At 46.9% G+C, this 16639-nt stretch overlaps 1 protein-coding gene across 1 annotated transcript in view; it reads left to right on the plus strand.

Moving 5' to 3' along the window:
• Positions 1-16639, plus strand: part of USP19 (ubiquitin specific peptidase 19) — a 3461697-nt gene that overhangs the window by 737157 nt on the left and 2707901 nt on the right. Inside the window, exon 7 of the mRNA XM_044078491.1 lies at positions 8299-8414. Within this exon, the coding sequence (XP_043934426.1) occupies positions 8299-8414 (116 nt within the window). The remainder of the gene's footprint in view (positions 1-8298; positions 8415-16639) is intronic.

Genomic DNA, 16639 nt, shown 5'->3' on the forward strand with positions numbered 1-16639 from the left:
TCTCCATCTGTTCCTCCTCCGATACCTGTCCAGTCTTCGGAGCCGGAAGAAGCTGACCTGATGATTGTGGAGCCCTCGGTGCCAGAACCGTCCTTTTCTCGGTCGGCACCGTTCACCTCGACTCCATCCGATCCGGTACTGGAGTCTCGGGGCCGAAGATCTGTCCTTGGTTCCGGGACCGAGAGTCGGACCGATGTTTCGGTTCCGACGCTCCCTCTCGGGGCCTCGGCACGGATCGACTCGGTTCCGTCCTCGGGGTCGGTGCCTTCGGCTCCTGTTTCGGGGATTCTTCCCATTTCTTCAGAACCGGGAGATACCTCGACTCGGGATCCGGGGGCCTTCGACCTCATGAGGAAGGTGTTGTCTACCCAGACAACCACATCAGCAGGTACAGCTTCTCCTCCCCACAAAGGACCGTTATCCTCCTCTGCACCCACGGCCACGTCCAAGCGTCGGGCACCAGTGTCTCAGCCACCCCTGGAGGGTGCCCCCTCTTCCTCGGAGGCTTCTTCGGATGCTCCCCATGAAGAAGTCCCTAGGAAAAGACTGTGTAAGAGGAGACACTTGGATTCTCCACAAGAATCCTTGACATCTGATACTGACTTAGATGAGTCAGAAGGGTCCCCTAAGTCACCTTCAGAGGATGTCTCTTTTTCTGACATCTTGGAGATCTTAAAACAGAGAGGTGACTGGCAAGCCCTCCCCCCTTCTGAGGATGAGTCAGTTTTGCTGAGGGCATTTGGTGCCCGTCCTTCCTCCTCCTGGGTCACTCCGCCCTTTGATGAGTTAATGGAATTGATTGCTCGAAGGGCGTGGGAGACTCCTGACACGGTGGAACCAGTCCCTAGGAAGCCAAATAAGTACATTACGGCACCACAGGACAAAGCGTACCTCACCAAAGGAGTTCCAGTAGACGCCATGGTGGTGGCAGCGGCCACGAAAAAGGAGATGTCGGAGTCTTCCTCATCTGTCCATCCGCCTAACAAAGACTCTAGGACCATGGACAGATACGGGAAGCGCATTTTCAGTTCAGCGGCTTTCTCTATGCGTTCCCTGAACTATTTGACTCATTTTACACGTTTACAGAGGGATCTAGTCAAAGAGTTGGGAGATACCCTCCAGGGTACTACAGATGCCGCTGTCTCAGAGAAAGTTACAGCGCATCTCAATACCCTTACGTCCATTGTAAACTCGTCCATGAGGCTGATATCCTATGCAGCCGAAGGATCGAGTAGGGCAGCGGCTTCAGCGATTGCTCTTCGTAGGCAATCCTGGATGCGCTTATGTTCGTTTGCGGAAGCCTTCAAGTCTTCCTTTACTAACGCCCCATTTGACGGAGCCACTCTTTTTGGCCCTAAAATAAAGGAGACCCTTACCCGGTGTGAACAGGAGGGAAAGACTCTGTCTGCTGTCGGAGTCCGTTTTTCCACCCCTTCCAGACCGTACCCCAAAGGGCAACGTGGTGGGAAAATGTGGTTTCGAAAACCCCAAGGATCTTTTCCAAACACACAGGGTGATGCCCCCTCTAGAGGCAGAGGGGGGGGCAGAGGTGGAAGACGCCGCCCTGGCGGCAGAGGGGGTCCGCAAAACCAAGGTGACAGGGATAATCTCCCTGGCAAACCTTTTCAGCACTCCTGAGAGGAGGCCCGACTGTCCTGCTCTGGAGGCAGTCGGGGGTCGCTTAGCTTTATACCCTCAGGCCTGGCAAAATCTATCTTCAGACAATTGGGTAAAAAGCATTGTTACCAGAGGTTACAAAATCCCCTTTCTATCCACACCTATTCCAAAGAGAAAACTCCCAGATGTACCACCCCATCTGCGAGACCCAGCAGCTACAGAAATTTCAAAGCTGCTAGAAAAAAGTCATCCAACCAGTCCCAGCGGACCAAATAGGATTCGGAACTTACTCAAGGTTCTTTTTAGTTCCAAAGAAAACAGGGGACTGGAGGCCGATTCTGGACCTAAGCCATCTCAACACCTTTGTCAAGAAGGAAAAGTTCCGAATGGTCACGCTTCAATCGATCCTTCCATTTTTACGGAAGGATGACTGGATGTGCTCGATAGATCTGAAGGACGCATACTACCACATCAAAATGGCCAGGGCGTCCAGGGATCATTTGCGCTTCCGGCTGGGAGCCAGTCACTATCAGTTTGAGCCCTGCCCTTTGGTCTGACTACAGCCCCAGGGTCTTCACCAAATGCATGGCAGTGGTAGCGTCTCATCTGAGGCGCCTAGGATTCCAGGTGTTTCCGTATCTGGATGACTGGCTCCTGTCTGCCACCACCAGGCGTCAACTGATACAAGCCAGGGATTACACCCTACAACTTTGTACACACCTTGGCATCTCAGTAAATTTTGAAAAATCGTTGCTACAGCCATCACAGCATATCTTATTCATAGGAGCGGAATTAGATACGCGTCAGTTAGTTCTAAAACTTCCTACAGAAAGAATAGTAGCACTTCAATTCAACATTTCCCTTCTACTGTCGTCCAAAAAGTCCCCAGCAAAAATTGTTCTGAAAGTTTTGGGTCTCATGGCAGCTTCCCTCATTGCGATACCATTGGGAAGACTGCACATGAGAGTGCTACAATGGCTTCTGTTTGCACAATGGTCATTCCAACAACTTCCACTGACTCACGAAATATTGATAACGAAAACATGCAAATCACACCTAATGTGGTGGTTACAGACTTGCAACCTATCCAGCGGAAGACCGTTTGTGCTACCCGCACCGTCAGCGACGATAACCACGGACGCTTCCCTGATAGGGTGGGGGGGCATCTTTCAGGGACAGACAGTCCAAGGCGAATGGACCAATCTGGAGTACAATCTGCACATCAATGTTCTGGAGTTGAGGGCAGTGTTTTTGGCGTTGCAACACTTTGCTCCCCTTCTTCCTCCAGGGACCATTGCAGTTCAGACAGACAACATGTCCGTAGTCTGGTACATAAACAAGCAAGGGGGAACCAGGTCTTACCAACTATGCAGAGAGGCCATGAGAATTTGGCAATGGGCAGAGTCCACCGGTCGCTTTCTGATCGCAACGCACATCCCGGGGTCATCCAACGTCATAGCCGACAGGCTGAGCAGGGCAATACTATTGCCTCACGAGTGGTCCCTCAGTCAGTCAGTTGCGAGAAGGATTTTTCGCAAATGGGGCCAGCCTACCTGCGATCTGTTTGCGTCTCCAATGAATGCCAAATGCAGGAGCTACTTTGCCCTATTACCCTCCAGGGAAGTCCCCAGGGACGCTGGTGCACGATTGGCCCCCGGGTCTCCTATATGCTTTTCCTCCATTTCCCCTGATTGCAAGGTTTCTACAGAAAGCCAACAACCTTCAGAGGACTATTATTCTCATTGCCCCGTTCTGGCCTCGTCAAATTTGGTTCCCCTTTCTATTGCATCACCGCATTCGGGGACCTTGGATGCTGGACCCAGAGCCAGATCTACTGACTCACTCGTCAGGAGTTCCTCACCCATCTCTAGAATCTCTCCACCTAGCAGCTTGGCTGCTCCGCTTCCCTTTTTAGCCAGGTCGGTTCCCCTTACATCGGCGGTTCAAGATATTTTAGTAGCTTCTCATAAAGTTTCCACTACAAAGACTTACACCAGTAAGTGGAAACGTTTTGTCTTCTGGGCGGAGTCACATTATTTGGACCCTGTTACAGCTCCGTTAAACAAGGTTTTAGAGTTCTTGACTGAATTATTTCATGAAGGAGCTTCCCCGGCTACTTTAAGAGTACAGTTAGCTGCCATTTCTAACTATCATGTAGAAGAATGTGGTGCCTATTATGGCTCACAGACTTTGTAAAGCCTTTTTAAAAGGTTCTTTTCATATCAGACCACCAGTCAGAAGTCTGACATCACCGTGGAATTTAAACCTGTTACTCTCTAAATTGATGTTGCCACCCTTTGAACCAGCTTCAAGTTGCACATTGAAGTTTTTGTCATGGAAAACATTATTTCTAGTGGCCATTACATCTGCTAGACGAGTGTCTGAGCTTCAGGCCCTTTCGGTCAAACATCCTTATTTAATATTTCATTCTGACAGAGTATCCCTACGCACTAATCCATCCTTTCTTCCCAAAGTTTGTTCTTCTAGTAATATTAATCAGTCCATTGAATTACCCACTTTCTTTAAGAACCACTCTAATAAATTGGAGTATATGTTGCACAAACTGGACGTCCATAGACAACTCAGATTTTATTTGGATAGAACAAAAGATCACAGGAAATCTGATCAACTATTTGTAGCTTTTGCTGACAGCAGAAAGGGTCTTGCAGTTACGAAACAAACTCTTTCTAAATGGCTAACTGACTGTATCACATATGTTTATGAAGCCTCTGACCAAACATTATCAGCAAAACCCAGAGGACATTCTACCAGATCAGTGTCTACATCCTTGGCTCACGCAGCTCGCTTACCTTTAGACACTATTTGTGCGGCTGCTACTTGGGCTAAACCACATACATTTATCTCTCATTACAAAGTGGACAGGGTTTCTAGGGATAGGGCAACCTTTGGTTCCACTGTGCTCAAGAACGTTCTCCCTTGAGTTCCTCAGGATCATGGAGCTAGGGACGCTACCCATGTGTAAGAACAAAGGCGAGATTGAACACTCTCACATAAAGAAGTTATGTCCTTACCATAACGTTCCATGTGGAGTGTTCATCTCGCCTTGGTTATTACACTCCCACCCTTCCCACCCTTAGGAAGAACGTTCGATTTGGTGCCTGGTCTGGAGTATTCTCCTTCTGCTGTTGCAGTATTAGTGTTACTATCATACCCTTGGTATGTTTGTATATATGTACTTATGTATATAGTTTGGCATGTGTGCGTGCTTTTTGTCTGGTTTGCTTGCAAACTAGATCTGAGGTAAAGGCAGAGGGGGATTGTGGGTATTAGATGTCCTCGAGCTTCTTCTCGATGCAGAGCTTGCAGTCGGCCGGCACGGAGCCGAGGATCGGCTCCGAACCCATGTGTAATAACCAAGGCGAGATGAACACTCCACATGGAACGTTATGGTAAGGACATAACTTCTTTTTAAGGGCTGTCTGCACCTTATGACACTCCAAACTCTTTCATTGTATTCTGTTGTGTAAGTTAATCAGCTCTGTAAGTATTGATTTGTGTGATTGTCAAATTGTTTGTTGTCATCATTGTAACTTTGCTTCTTGGGCCTGAATCCAGATAGACAGAAGGTCAGCACATGTGCGTATATATTGTGGTATTGTACTATGCTGATAGCAGTAAAATCTGTCTATGCCAACAGATTTCTTGGCTGTTGACAAGGTGTATTTGCAGGGATAATAAAAGTGCTTTCTTTCTGTACTACATGGGGAATAATAGAAATAAAACCCAGTTCATTTGTTACAGTCTTTCCAGAGTTCAGTACACAGTTGAAGTTTTCCTTCTCACAGGGTTTTTTTCAAAGCAAAATGGTACTTGGTACCAGTACATCCATCTGTCTTTATCACACTGGAAGGGTTAAGTTTCACTGTTATCTTAGTCATTTATTTCCCTGACCCAGACCTAAGGGACACCTTCCGGATTTCAGGGACATCTTCTAAACTGTCTTCTTCCTTCAGACTTGCTACCTCTGTGGAGAATCCTTCACGTAATCCTATCTCGATCCAAAATTTAGGAATATGGTTTCTTCCTGTCCTGTTCTCATTATGTACCCCAAGATTCACCTGGCTGTCATTGGTTGCTGTGGTGCTTTGTCTCATGTTGGCTAGCCTTCTTTCACTTTACTTCTAGGCGTCACCATCAGACACTTCCCCACTACAAGCAGTACCTTTTTCAAGCTCAGCAGTCACTACTGCCACAATATGTATACACACAAATAAATAAAAATAGTTACAGGTTATTTTGTCTTCTGAACCATATGTTCCCTAAAGACATAATTTTTGTTTCTACTAATTCCTCCTTTGTGCCCAAGTCATGTTGGATATTGTTGTCGATGAAATATTCAGTTTTCTAACTTCTAGTTAGACTTCCAGTTCTGCCTTTTAGCTACGCCTAAGGCATTGAGGGAGAAAATACTGCTGTTGTAGATACTTGTTGCCATAAGACTTTCTGGTGTGAAGCCTTTCAGAAAATCTGAATTGCTTTTTGTTTCTTTTGCTTGGAGCAGATTGGGTACAGCAGATACAAATTAGATGAGGCAGTTGGAGTTCAGTCTGAATTTTTTTGCATTGACTGCAAGCAAATGGAGTTATAGAAAGTTTATAGATCATTCTACCGGAGTTGCTGCTTATTGTAGAAATCTCTCGTCAGTGTTTGCAAGTTTGCAGCTTGGTCTCTCATCTAATGTTTTTTAAATATAACTTGAGGCTCATTCCAAGGCTACAGGGGGCTGCTGCTGCTGTTGGTTAGGGTATGCTAGAGTCTTTGTCCCTGTAGTGTTAGTGGCAGGAAGGATGGAATGGAAAGATGGTGCTGTAGTACATTTGTTTGATACCCACCATAACAGTAGATGAATTTCCTTTGTTTTGTCAGTTAGATTTACCCTTTGTTGTTAATGTCTTCTGTCCTGTTGGTCTTTTTTTTTTCCTGTGGTGATTGCTTTTATTATGATTTTGACTGTGAATCTATGGTCTATGGGTGCTGAAGCTATTTGCATATTTTGGCTTTTCCAGAATAAGAGTATTGCTAATTTTATTTCTGCAGAAAGCTGGTGGAAGCTTGGCTACATTTTTTACAGACTCTTTTTCACTGACTGCCTAGTAATAACTTAATTTTTTTCTACAAAAAGAGACTCATTGAGAAAGTCTGTCAAAGAGCTCTTTACTGAGAAGTTACCAAAGCTATATTACTAAATCAGTGACAGACTTGGCATTTGTCCATTGTGTGCCTTGTGCCTGCTTATTTACAATACCAGCATTTTTCTTGTTCTTTCAGGGTTTTCAGAATCTTCCATTTGGCTCAAGCTACTTGGTTTTATGCTGCTGTCATGCCAGTTAGCACAGAGGATTGAGACTATGAGCTGTTTCCTATAGTTCATTGTTTGATACACTCAGCCTTCATTTGCCCACTGTGTGACTCAAGTCGCTTAACCAGACAGTGCTCCGAGGCAGTTAGGAAGCTGGGTTAAGCTCCTCGGTCTCTAGGGTCTTCCGCGTATGAAAGAAGACAGCAGTCAGCATGAAAGACTGAGATGGTTTAAGAGACTTCTTCAGGGGGTAAACATATAGATGATGAATTACAAAAAAAGAGAAGAACGAAAATCAACTATTTAGTATCATAGAGGGTTCCTCACCTAACTCTACCTTCTGCAAGAATTTTTTTGACCTTTTTATCCCCACCACTTGTTAACTCTCAGCCGCCCTGCAGTGAACTATGCCCCTATTTCATCAGTGGTGTAGTTTTTATATGTATATTTATTTACACTTTGCCTAGTGGAGCTAATTTGGTCAACAGTGGCCATTTTTCAGGAAAGACTCAAGATGCTATTTATACTGCCTAGGGGAAATTTGACCAGGACACCAGGGAACTTCACCTATCTTTTTTTAAGTGCTATGGGATCTTTTACATCCACTTTAAGGTGCCACATTCTCTGACAGATGAGGCTATGGTTTAGCATCTCATCCAAATTGCTGGTCGCAAGAGGTCCTCATCCAAGCCGACATCAGGTTTTTGTTGTATAGGGTTCTAATCTTATTCCAGGGGGCTTTGTATCTTTGTATATGCTTGCAAATTTGATGGTATCTAATCCCTTCTGCAGAGGGTATGCTAGCTGCACATGCTCCAAGAACATTTCCATTATGTGTTTTGAAATGAAGAAGGTACCTGTCATGACTATAGCTGCATGCACAATACCTTTCTTCTGACTGTTGCCCATATTGTGGTGTCAGATTACCTTCCTTCCCCTAGAGTGGAGTAGCCTTGGCCTCTCACTGTCATCCTCCTGCTTTGGTTCCTCCAGTGCCTGAGATGATAATCAAACTCCACTTGCTTGCCAGATATTGATTCTATAGAGCCAGGATATTTCTGCATCAATTTCTTGGGAATGGGGTACTGTTATGATGTTATGTGTCTGTATTTTTATTTATTTATTTTCTTTTTGAGTTGTCTCAAAAATAAATGTTGAGAAAAAGATTGAAAATGTTTTACCTATCATTTTTCTAAAGAAGGTCTGAGGTCCAAAAGTGAGCCTTTATTATTTTCTGTTCATAGCATGCATTCGAAATTTGGTTTTCTTTTATTTCATGATCACACAACAGTATATTAAATCTGTTTTGTTGATGTTACTGTGGTGTTGCACTTTAAGTTTTTCTGTTTTTTTGCTGACAGGAATTCGATCAACCCAGAGCAATGCATATACAAATTCCCCGGAATGCTGGTCAATATTTGCCTGAAGAAGAGGCACAGCCAACGTTGGGGAGGCTTGGAAGCACCAACCATACAAGGTCTGTTGCTTTGCTTCTCTTTGATCCTTATTGGAGAACATAGACCTCTGTTGATTGTCATTAATAGGTGCCTTGAGGTGGTGGTGATCTCATGAACTGTGCATGAGTATAAAAAATGACTTTCTTTAAATGTAGCATTAAATCCTAGGTAATTATTTAAATTTTTTTTGTTCTTCAGTACACTGATAATTTTCAGAGCTACAGATATCTTTGGCCCATTCTGCTATTATTTTTATTTATTTAATTCAGACATGGTAAGTTTCCTCTGTAGCATAGTGGTTATCGTGTGCTTCTCACAAACAATTGTACTACTGAAGATTAGACATGGGTTTGGGCAAGGACTGAAGTCTTGGGTCTCCGTACCTTTAGCTGCTCTGTTAAACCAAAAACTGTGTTCCTCTTAGTCTCGTAGACTCCTAAAGGGTGATCTCTGCTTAGCCTTGTGTGCTGTTAGTGACCTAGCATTCTTTGAACTCCTTCATGGGTTCATCGGCGTATACTATGCTAATGACTACTGGGGCCTTTATAAACCTAGGCATGCAACCTAAATGTATTGTATTTCACAAGTTATTGTGTCATAGAGGTTCTTTTAAGGGGTGTAGGTTAGGGCATAATTAAGTGGGTGCCTCTATTCATCAAAAACATAGGTGTCAGACCAGGTTGTGAATTTCTGATTTCCCTTCCACTGATTCAGGTTGCGCTTGAATAGGGTTAGAGAAGGGCTCTCTGCTTCACATGGATGGGAAGCTTATTCCAGAGAATGGGGATTCTGAAAGATAGGTACCCGTCCCTTCCACATGTCCTGTTCAATTTGCAAGCAGAGTTTAAATCCTTAGATTTAGTTGTTCTGGTGCTCTTCATTTTGTGGGTATGCAAAGTGTCCATCAGAGCAGGATCCAAGGATGCCCTGTATGCCAGGCATAAATCACCTCTCTGAGCCACAAAATAGCAGTACTGGATTCAGCTTTGTTCACCTTAACACACAGCATCTGGTACCTTGGCATTTCGCCTTCAAAAGACGAATTTGATTTAACAAAGTACCTTAATTTATACCTAGTGCCCCCTGTTGAACTAATTGTCACATTACCAAACTTTTAAATCAGATTTGTCCTTTGAAGGCAAAATGCCAAGGTACAGGATGTGATGTGTTAAGATAAATAAAGTTGAATCCAGTACTGCTATTTTGTGGCTTAAAGTTTTGTTTTATCTGTTTTTTACATTTGGTGTTTTTGATACATCTCCTCTAAGCGGTCTGTAAGAAATAGTAGATTAGCAATCTGCCTCTGCCGCAAGTGGGTGTCACTGCAGTGCTCATTTGTTGTACCTCAGACTACTCATTTTTATACTGTATCCCCCTAGTATAGCACCTGTAGCCATTATGTCCTGGGTGTTAGCTGTATCCTCTGTGGCTGTTGGAATGCTCTCAGTGGGCAAGAAAAAGCCACTCTTGTCGGTCCTGGGAGAGAAACAGGGTGGTTTTCCCTGTTGTGTCAGAATGTTGTGGCCATCCCTGGAGCAGTTGTTATTGACATTAATAACACAGTTGGCCCCATTTATCCTGTCAAAAAGAAGCATAAAAGCGTGCGTCTCCTCCTCCTTGAATTTTCTCTGGATAGGAGTAATTTACTGAGTCTGGCTCTGGGTTGAATTCGGGCTATTGATCCTTCTTGTAAAGTGGTTTCTGGTATAAGAAAGGGGAATTCCTCTTTTCCTGAAGAGATTCAAGATTCTGAATCAGAACAGGAAGCTTGCAGGGATGGATGCAGTGTTTTTTTTTTCTTCGGATTTCTAATTCAGCCTCTGAGGAGAGCTCAGTTTCTGATTCTCCCTTTTTGGGGTTTCCTTTTTCTGAGACTTTTGATAGAATGTGCCAGTGTTCTCAATTGTAGAATGAGGTTTCTCAGTCCCTCAGAAAATAGAGTTGTTAAAGAAGAATTTACCAGAACTTACACCTGTCCCTCTTATGTCTGCTTTAAAAGAAGCATGTGTGTTACTGCCTGCAATTTTCCTGATAGTCTGCCAGCTGCCTCTACAGAAGTCAGATATGTCTAGATATGTGTAAAGTTCCTCAGTCTTTTAAAGTTTTATACACTATTCCCAAACCTATCTAAGCAGACACCACTTTTGCCAAGCACTTTAATTCCACTCCTAATCTTTCTGAAACAATGGTAAATTATTGATAGGTATGGGGAAAAATGTAACAAATTGTAGAAGTATGAAGTATGTTTTATCTGAGGTTTCTTTCAGTGAGAAAAAATCTTTTAAGGAGCTTAATATGTCCTTCGTGTTTCACTGTTGAAGTCATAACTGATGAGAATTCCTGACGTGGAAGCCCTTGGCTGGCCTGACTACCAGAGAATTTTCTTCTCCTCTTCCTGAACCAGCGGATGCCATGACTGATGTCAAGACATCTGGGTATAAAGGGAGTCAGCTCGCACCATTAACTTGGTTAGTTCTTGCCATTGGAGCCCAAAACAGAGTGCTGGTCAGTGCATCATTTGGTCTGTACCAGAGAAAGAAAAGGCTGACTTGAAAAAGTTTTGCTCGAGGACCAAAGCAAGGTCATCCTGGAAGACAGATGCCTTCTCCTTCCTGTGGACAGACCTGTTCCTTTATGCCTTGCTCCCCAGGGTACTGCTTAAGATAAGAAGGGCCAAGGGTAATTCTAATAGCCCCAGACTGGTTAGGGCAATTGTGTCCTCTATAACTCAGTCTAAGCAAGAAGAAACCATGGCTGCTGCCTCACAGAACACGTGCACTGTCATAAACACCAACCTGAATACTCTCAAACCGACAGCGTGGATGATACCTTGACTCCCAGGAGTGGGCCACCCCTCTACATATGATTCGTGGACTCTCTAAAATAAGCCAGGAGACCCAGCATAAGGAAATCTTACTCCGTGTATAGTGCAGACAAAAGGGACTAAGCTCTCTTCAAGCTCAGAGATGCCTCTGATCTTTTCGTACTTATCAGAACTTTTTGATAAAGCGCTTTCTTATTCCTCATTAAAATTCATGCTGCAGCAATTTCAGTTTATCTACCTGCTCAGCCCCCTCTTTTCCCTCCCATCTTGTCATGAAAAAGTTCCTGAGAGGGGTTATCCACATTAGACCCCCCAAGGAAACCTTTTCCCGTGGGATCTCAATTTCATTCTGGAGAAGCTCACCTTTCCCATCTTTTGAACCAGCTGCCTATGCAGACATCAAATTCCTGACCTGGAAGACAGCCTTCCTGCTAGCCATTGCTTCAGTTAGAAGGGTTTCAGAGCTTCAGGCCCTTGTGTGTGTAGAACCTGTCATTACCTTCCATCCTGACAGAGTCTCTCTTAAGACCAACCCCTCCTTTATGATTCCAGAGATCCATCCATATGCCTACCTTCCTTCCTAACCCTCAAAACAAGTGAGAAAGAATCCTTCATACCTAAGATGTGCATAGACAACTGCATTACTATTTGGACAGAACAAAGAATGTCAGGAAATCTGACCAACTCTTTGTGGCCTTTGCTGGTAACTCTGAGGGGAGACCAGTTTGTAAAAAAAAAAAATCTCCAAATGGATCTTCCCATCTCATAATGTTTTGCTACAGCTACCACAGAAAGAACCCTCACACTCCACTAGGGCTACTCCTACATCTACAGCCTTTCTTAAAGAGGTGGCAACTAAGGACATTTTGAAAGCCACTACTTGGTCCTCTGTGCATACCTTCAGTAAACCTCATCATCCATCACCCTTCTTCCCTTCCACCTTCCAGCTTTGGGAGTCATCCCATCAGTTATGAGTACACCAGTGAAACATGAACATGGTACAGTTGTGTAAAGTTGCCATAAATGTACATATTTGAGTGTATTCACTGATCTGAAGTAGTTACTTCATTTGATCTGCAACCTGTGGGTGTCGGATCTGACTTCGGATCCGATCCGGCAGCTTTCCAAGCTCCAAGATCCGAGCTCCTAGCTCCTCCCCCTACCCATAATCCCCTAGTACCAACCACATTACCCCAGATCGTTTTTTGCCGCTGCTAAAGAAACTTCCTTGTGAAGAGCTCCTGGCTGGGTGAGATCATTGCTGGTTTTTAAACCAATTTTTCTCTCAAAGTTTTTGTGTGTGTGTGTTAGTTTCCCTTTTCTGCTTCTTCTGCTAGTTTTTTGGGTCACTTTTGTTTAATTTATAACTAATTTATCTTCACTCCCATCCCCCTCCTAGTGTTTGGGTGTGTGTGTGAAAGATGTCAGAAGGACCTAAGGCCATTTTCTCTAAATGTACTGAGTGTGGCCACAAGCTTTCTCCAGCTGATGGCCACACTCAGTGCGTTTTGTGCCTGGGGGCAGCCCATTTGTCAGAGGCCTGCCAAATCTGTGTGGCCTTTAACCCCCGGGCACTCCGGGATAGGAAGAACAAGCTGATCCTGGCGGGAAAGCTCCCCTAGGAGTCGGCTTCTTCTTCCTCTCCCGTTCGGGCTCCAGCTGCTTCAGCAGCTTCAGCGCCATCTATCCCCTTAGCTCTACCCGGGACTCAACCTCCCTCATCGGGTTTGAGCTCTGGGGAAACTAGTGCCTCTTCCCTCAGAGAGAAGAGGCACAAGGATAAGGATGGACATAAGTCCCATAAAAGGCGGGCCGAATCTCATCCTTCGGCTCCGCCAACAAAACTATTAAAATCTCCCTCGAGGGTCTCCGGATCCCCCTCCTCTCAACGCCGTTCGCCCTGTTTTTCGCCGGAGGAGGAGGATAGGTCTCCCTCGAGATCTTCGAGGCGGCCCTCCCGGCCTGCCTCTACTACTTCATCTAGGTCGACCCGAAGCATTTCCGAAGCGGATATGGATAGGATGATGCGTCGGTTCTTACAGACCCAAATGCAGATGGGGATGCTCTTGCCTCCCCCTCCTCTGGGGGGGGAGTGCAGGCCCCATATTTGCCCCGATCACTCCTTCTCCGACTCGTTTTCGGGTCTCTGAGTCATCAGATCCAGGCCCTTTCGGACCCGGGGAACTGTCGGCGCCGATAGCGGTTGTCTCTTCGCCGACTATACCTTCGAGCTTGTCGGACCCGAGCTCTCGGGGCCGAGGGCTGAGCGTCTGATCCGAGGGAGTTGCTTTGTCTTCGGCACTGTTGGCGTCGGAGCACACCTCTGCCTCGGCGCCGACTGCATCGGCTCCGACTCCGATCCCTTCCTCGGATCCGAGGAGATTGCTCTCAGAGGCTGGTGAGAATGGCTCTCCTTCGGCTTTTGAGGTAGTGGAGAGGGTACTGTCGAGGTCCTCCAGATCCCCGACCCGGGCTTCGGATCCACCCGTACCCCCACTGTATGAGGGTCTGTCTTCCATCATCCGTCCATCTGGACAGCCTGCCCAAGCCCTCCAGCTAGTTCCCATGGGCGAGCCCTCTTCGGACAGTCCCACCGAGGAGGTCCCTCGAAAACATCGGTGCAAAAGGAGGCACCTGGACTCCCCCGAGTCCATTACCACAGACACGGACTTAGATGATACGGAGGGTTCCCCAAGGTCACCCCCTGAAGATGTCTCCTTTGGAGACATCATGGAAATGTTGCGTATTAGAGGGGGGTGGTCAGCCCAAAAGCCTTCCCTTGATGAGTCCGTGTTCCTGGAGGCCTTTGAGGCAGGCCCATCTACCTCCTGGGTGTCCCCTCCGGCCGACCCCCTGGTGGACTTAATTACCACCGGGGCTTGGAAGGAGCCCGACACCGTGGAGCCAATTCCAAGGCGCCCCGATAAAGTTTTCAGCCCACCCACAGATGGACCGTCTTGGGCCAAAGGAACCCCCGTTGATGCTATGTTGGTGGCGGCGGCCACCAAGAAAGAACTTGCACAGGAGAGTTCTTCGGTTCACCCGCCGGATAAGGAATCTCGAGCGCTTGACCGGATTGGGAAGCGGATGTTTGCTTCAGCGACCTTTTCCATAAGGGCGCTGAACTATATGGCACATACTATTAGGCTACAGCGAGACTTGATTAAGGAATACGCTGCAGCCCCCCCCAGAGTCCATGTCGGTCCCAGACAAAAAGGTTTTTGAGACTCGAATGGCCACTCTAAAATCCATCTCAAATACTTCTATGCGGCTTCTCTCCCATGCAACGGAGGGAGCCGCTAGAGCTAGCGGAGCCGGGGTCGTCTTGCGACGTCTCTCCTGGCTCCGTCTGTGCGACTTCATGGACCCCTTCAAGGCGTCCTTCGCGAACGCCCCTTTTGACGGTTCTGCCTTGTTTGGCAAAACTGTTCGCGATACGCTGGTCCAAAGCGAAAAGGATGGGAAGACGCTGTCTGCCGTCGGAGTCCGCTTCTCTAATCCCCAAAGATCCTTCTCCAGGAATCAGAGGGGACAAAAGAAGCTGTGGTTCTGTAAGTCTCAGCAATCCCATCCTGCTGCGGACCACTCGTCCTCCAGAGGCAGAGGAGGACAAGGTGGACGCCGGCCCAGAGGCAGAGGGGGGCCGCGTAATTTCGGGTCTAGAGAACCTTTCTCAGATAGACCCACGCAACAGCCCTGAGGACTTGCCCGACTGTCCCTCTCTGGAGGCAGTCGGGGGGCGATTGTCGGAGCACCTGTCAAACTGGGAGTCCCTTACAACAGATCGATGGGTGCTCCGGATCATATCCAGAGGTTACTCTATTCCATTCATAAACCTTCCCCCCAAATCCAGACGCCTCCCCGATGTCCCACCCGATCAGAGGGAGGCAGCGGCTTTGGAAATTTCAAAGCTGCTAAGAAAAAGAGCCATCCAGCCCGTCCCCCCAGACCAGTCCGGATTGGGTTATTACTCCAGGTTCTTTTTGGTGCCAAAGAAAATGGAGGACCTCAGACCCATCTTAGACCTTTCCGCCCTGAACCTGTTCATACCCAAAGAAAAGTTCCGGATGGTCACTCTCCCATCTATTCTCCCCCTGCTGCGGGAGAACGACTGGATGTGCTCGCTAGACCTCAAGGATGCGTATTACCACATATTAATGGACAAACGATCCAGGAGGTTTCTCCGCTTCCGGCTTGGAGCCAGTCGTTATCAATTCAGGGTTCTTCCATTCGGCCTCACCTCAGCCCCCAGAATGTTCACCAAGGTCATGGCAGTGGTTGCAGCCCACCTGAGACTCCAAGGCATTCAGGTCTTCCCTTACCTAGACGACTGGCTCCTCACCGCGACCAACAAGCATCAGCTCTGTGTGGCGAGAGATTATGCACTGTCTCTGGCCCACAACCTAGGCATCTCAGTAAACGAGCAGAAATCCTGCCTGTGCCCCACTCAAGCCCTAGAATTCATAGGGGCCAGGTTAGATACACAAATCTCCAAAGTTGTTCTAACGTCAGTCAGGCTGAACAGCTTGTCATTCCAGGTGTTAGCCCTTCTTCGGAGCCCTGCTCCTCCAGCGGAGTTAGTCCTGAGGGCACTGGGGTCTATGTCAGCAGCGATCGGTCTCTCTCTTCATGCTCGTCTGCGAATGCGCATATTACAATGGACCCTTCAAGTCCAATGGTCCCTGTCGATCCACCCATTATGCATGCCAATTCCCCTGAGCAGGGTGTGCAGGGACTCCCTTCTGTGGTGGTTACAGGCGCAGGAACTCAGAGAAGGGAGACCCTTTGTAATTCCTCCGGCCAAAGCCACGTTGACCACGGACGCTTCTTGCCTCGGGTGGGGGGGGCATTGTTCAGGCAGATCCGTTCAAGGCACGTGGACTCCCCTAGAGACTGCATTGCATATCAACGTCCTAGAGATGAGGGTGGTGCTTTTAGCGTTGCAAGCTCTCCATGACCTTCTTCCCATAGGGACTATTGCAATCCAGACGGACAATATGTCAGTAGTCTGGTATATAAACAAACAAGGAGGGACCAGATCTTATCCCCTGTGTCGAGAAGCCATGAGAGTGTGGGAATGGGCGATTTCCACCAACCGCTTTCTGACAGCAACGCACATTCCGGGGCGGTCCAACATATTAGCGGACAAGCTAAGTCGAGTGTTCCTCACTCCATACGAGTGGTCTCTGAATCCATCTGTTGCGAAGCAGATCTTCCACAAATGGGGTCAGCCTCGCTGCGACCTTTTCGCTTCTCCTTTAAACGCAAAATGCAGCGAGTACTTCGCGATAGTTCCCCCCAGAGGGGAGACCCCCCAGAGACGCTCTAGTCCATGCTTGGCCTCCTGGACTCCTTTATGCTTATCCCCCCCTCCCACTTATGATGAAATTCATCCAGAATGCCTGTCGGTTGGGGAGCAGA

This window comes from Protopterus annectens, chromosome 7.part1 (genome assembly GCF_019279795.1).
Source record: "Protopterus annectens isolate FY-2018-M chromosome 7.part1, PAN1.0, whole genome shotgun sequence".
NCBI classification, from domain to species: domain Eukaryota; kingdom Metazoa; phylum Chordata; order Ceratodontiformes; family Protopteridae; genus Protopterus; species Protopterus annectens.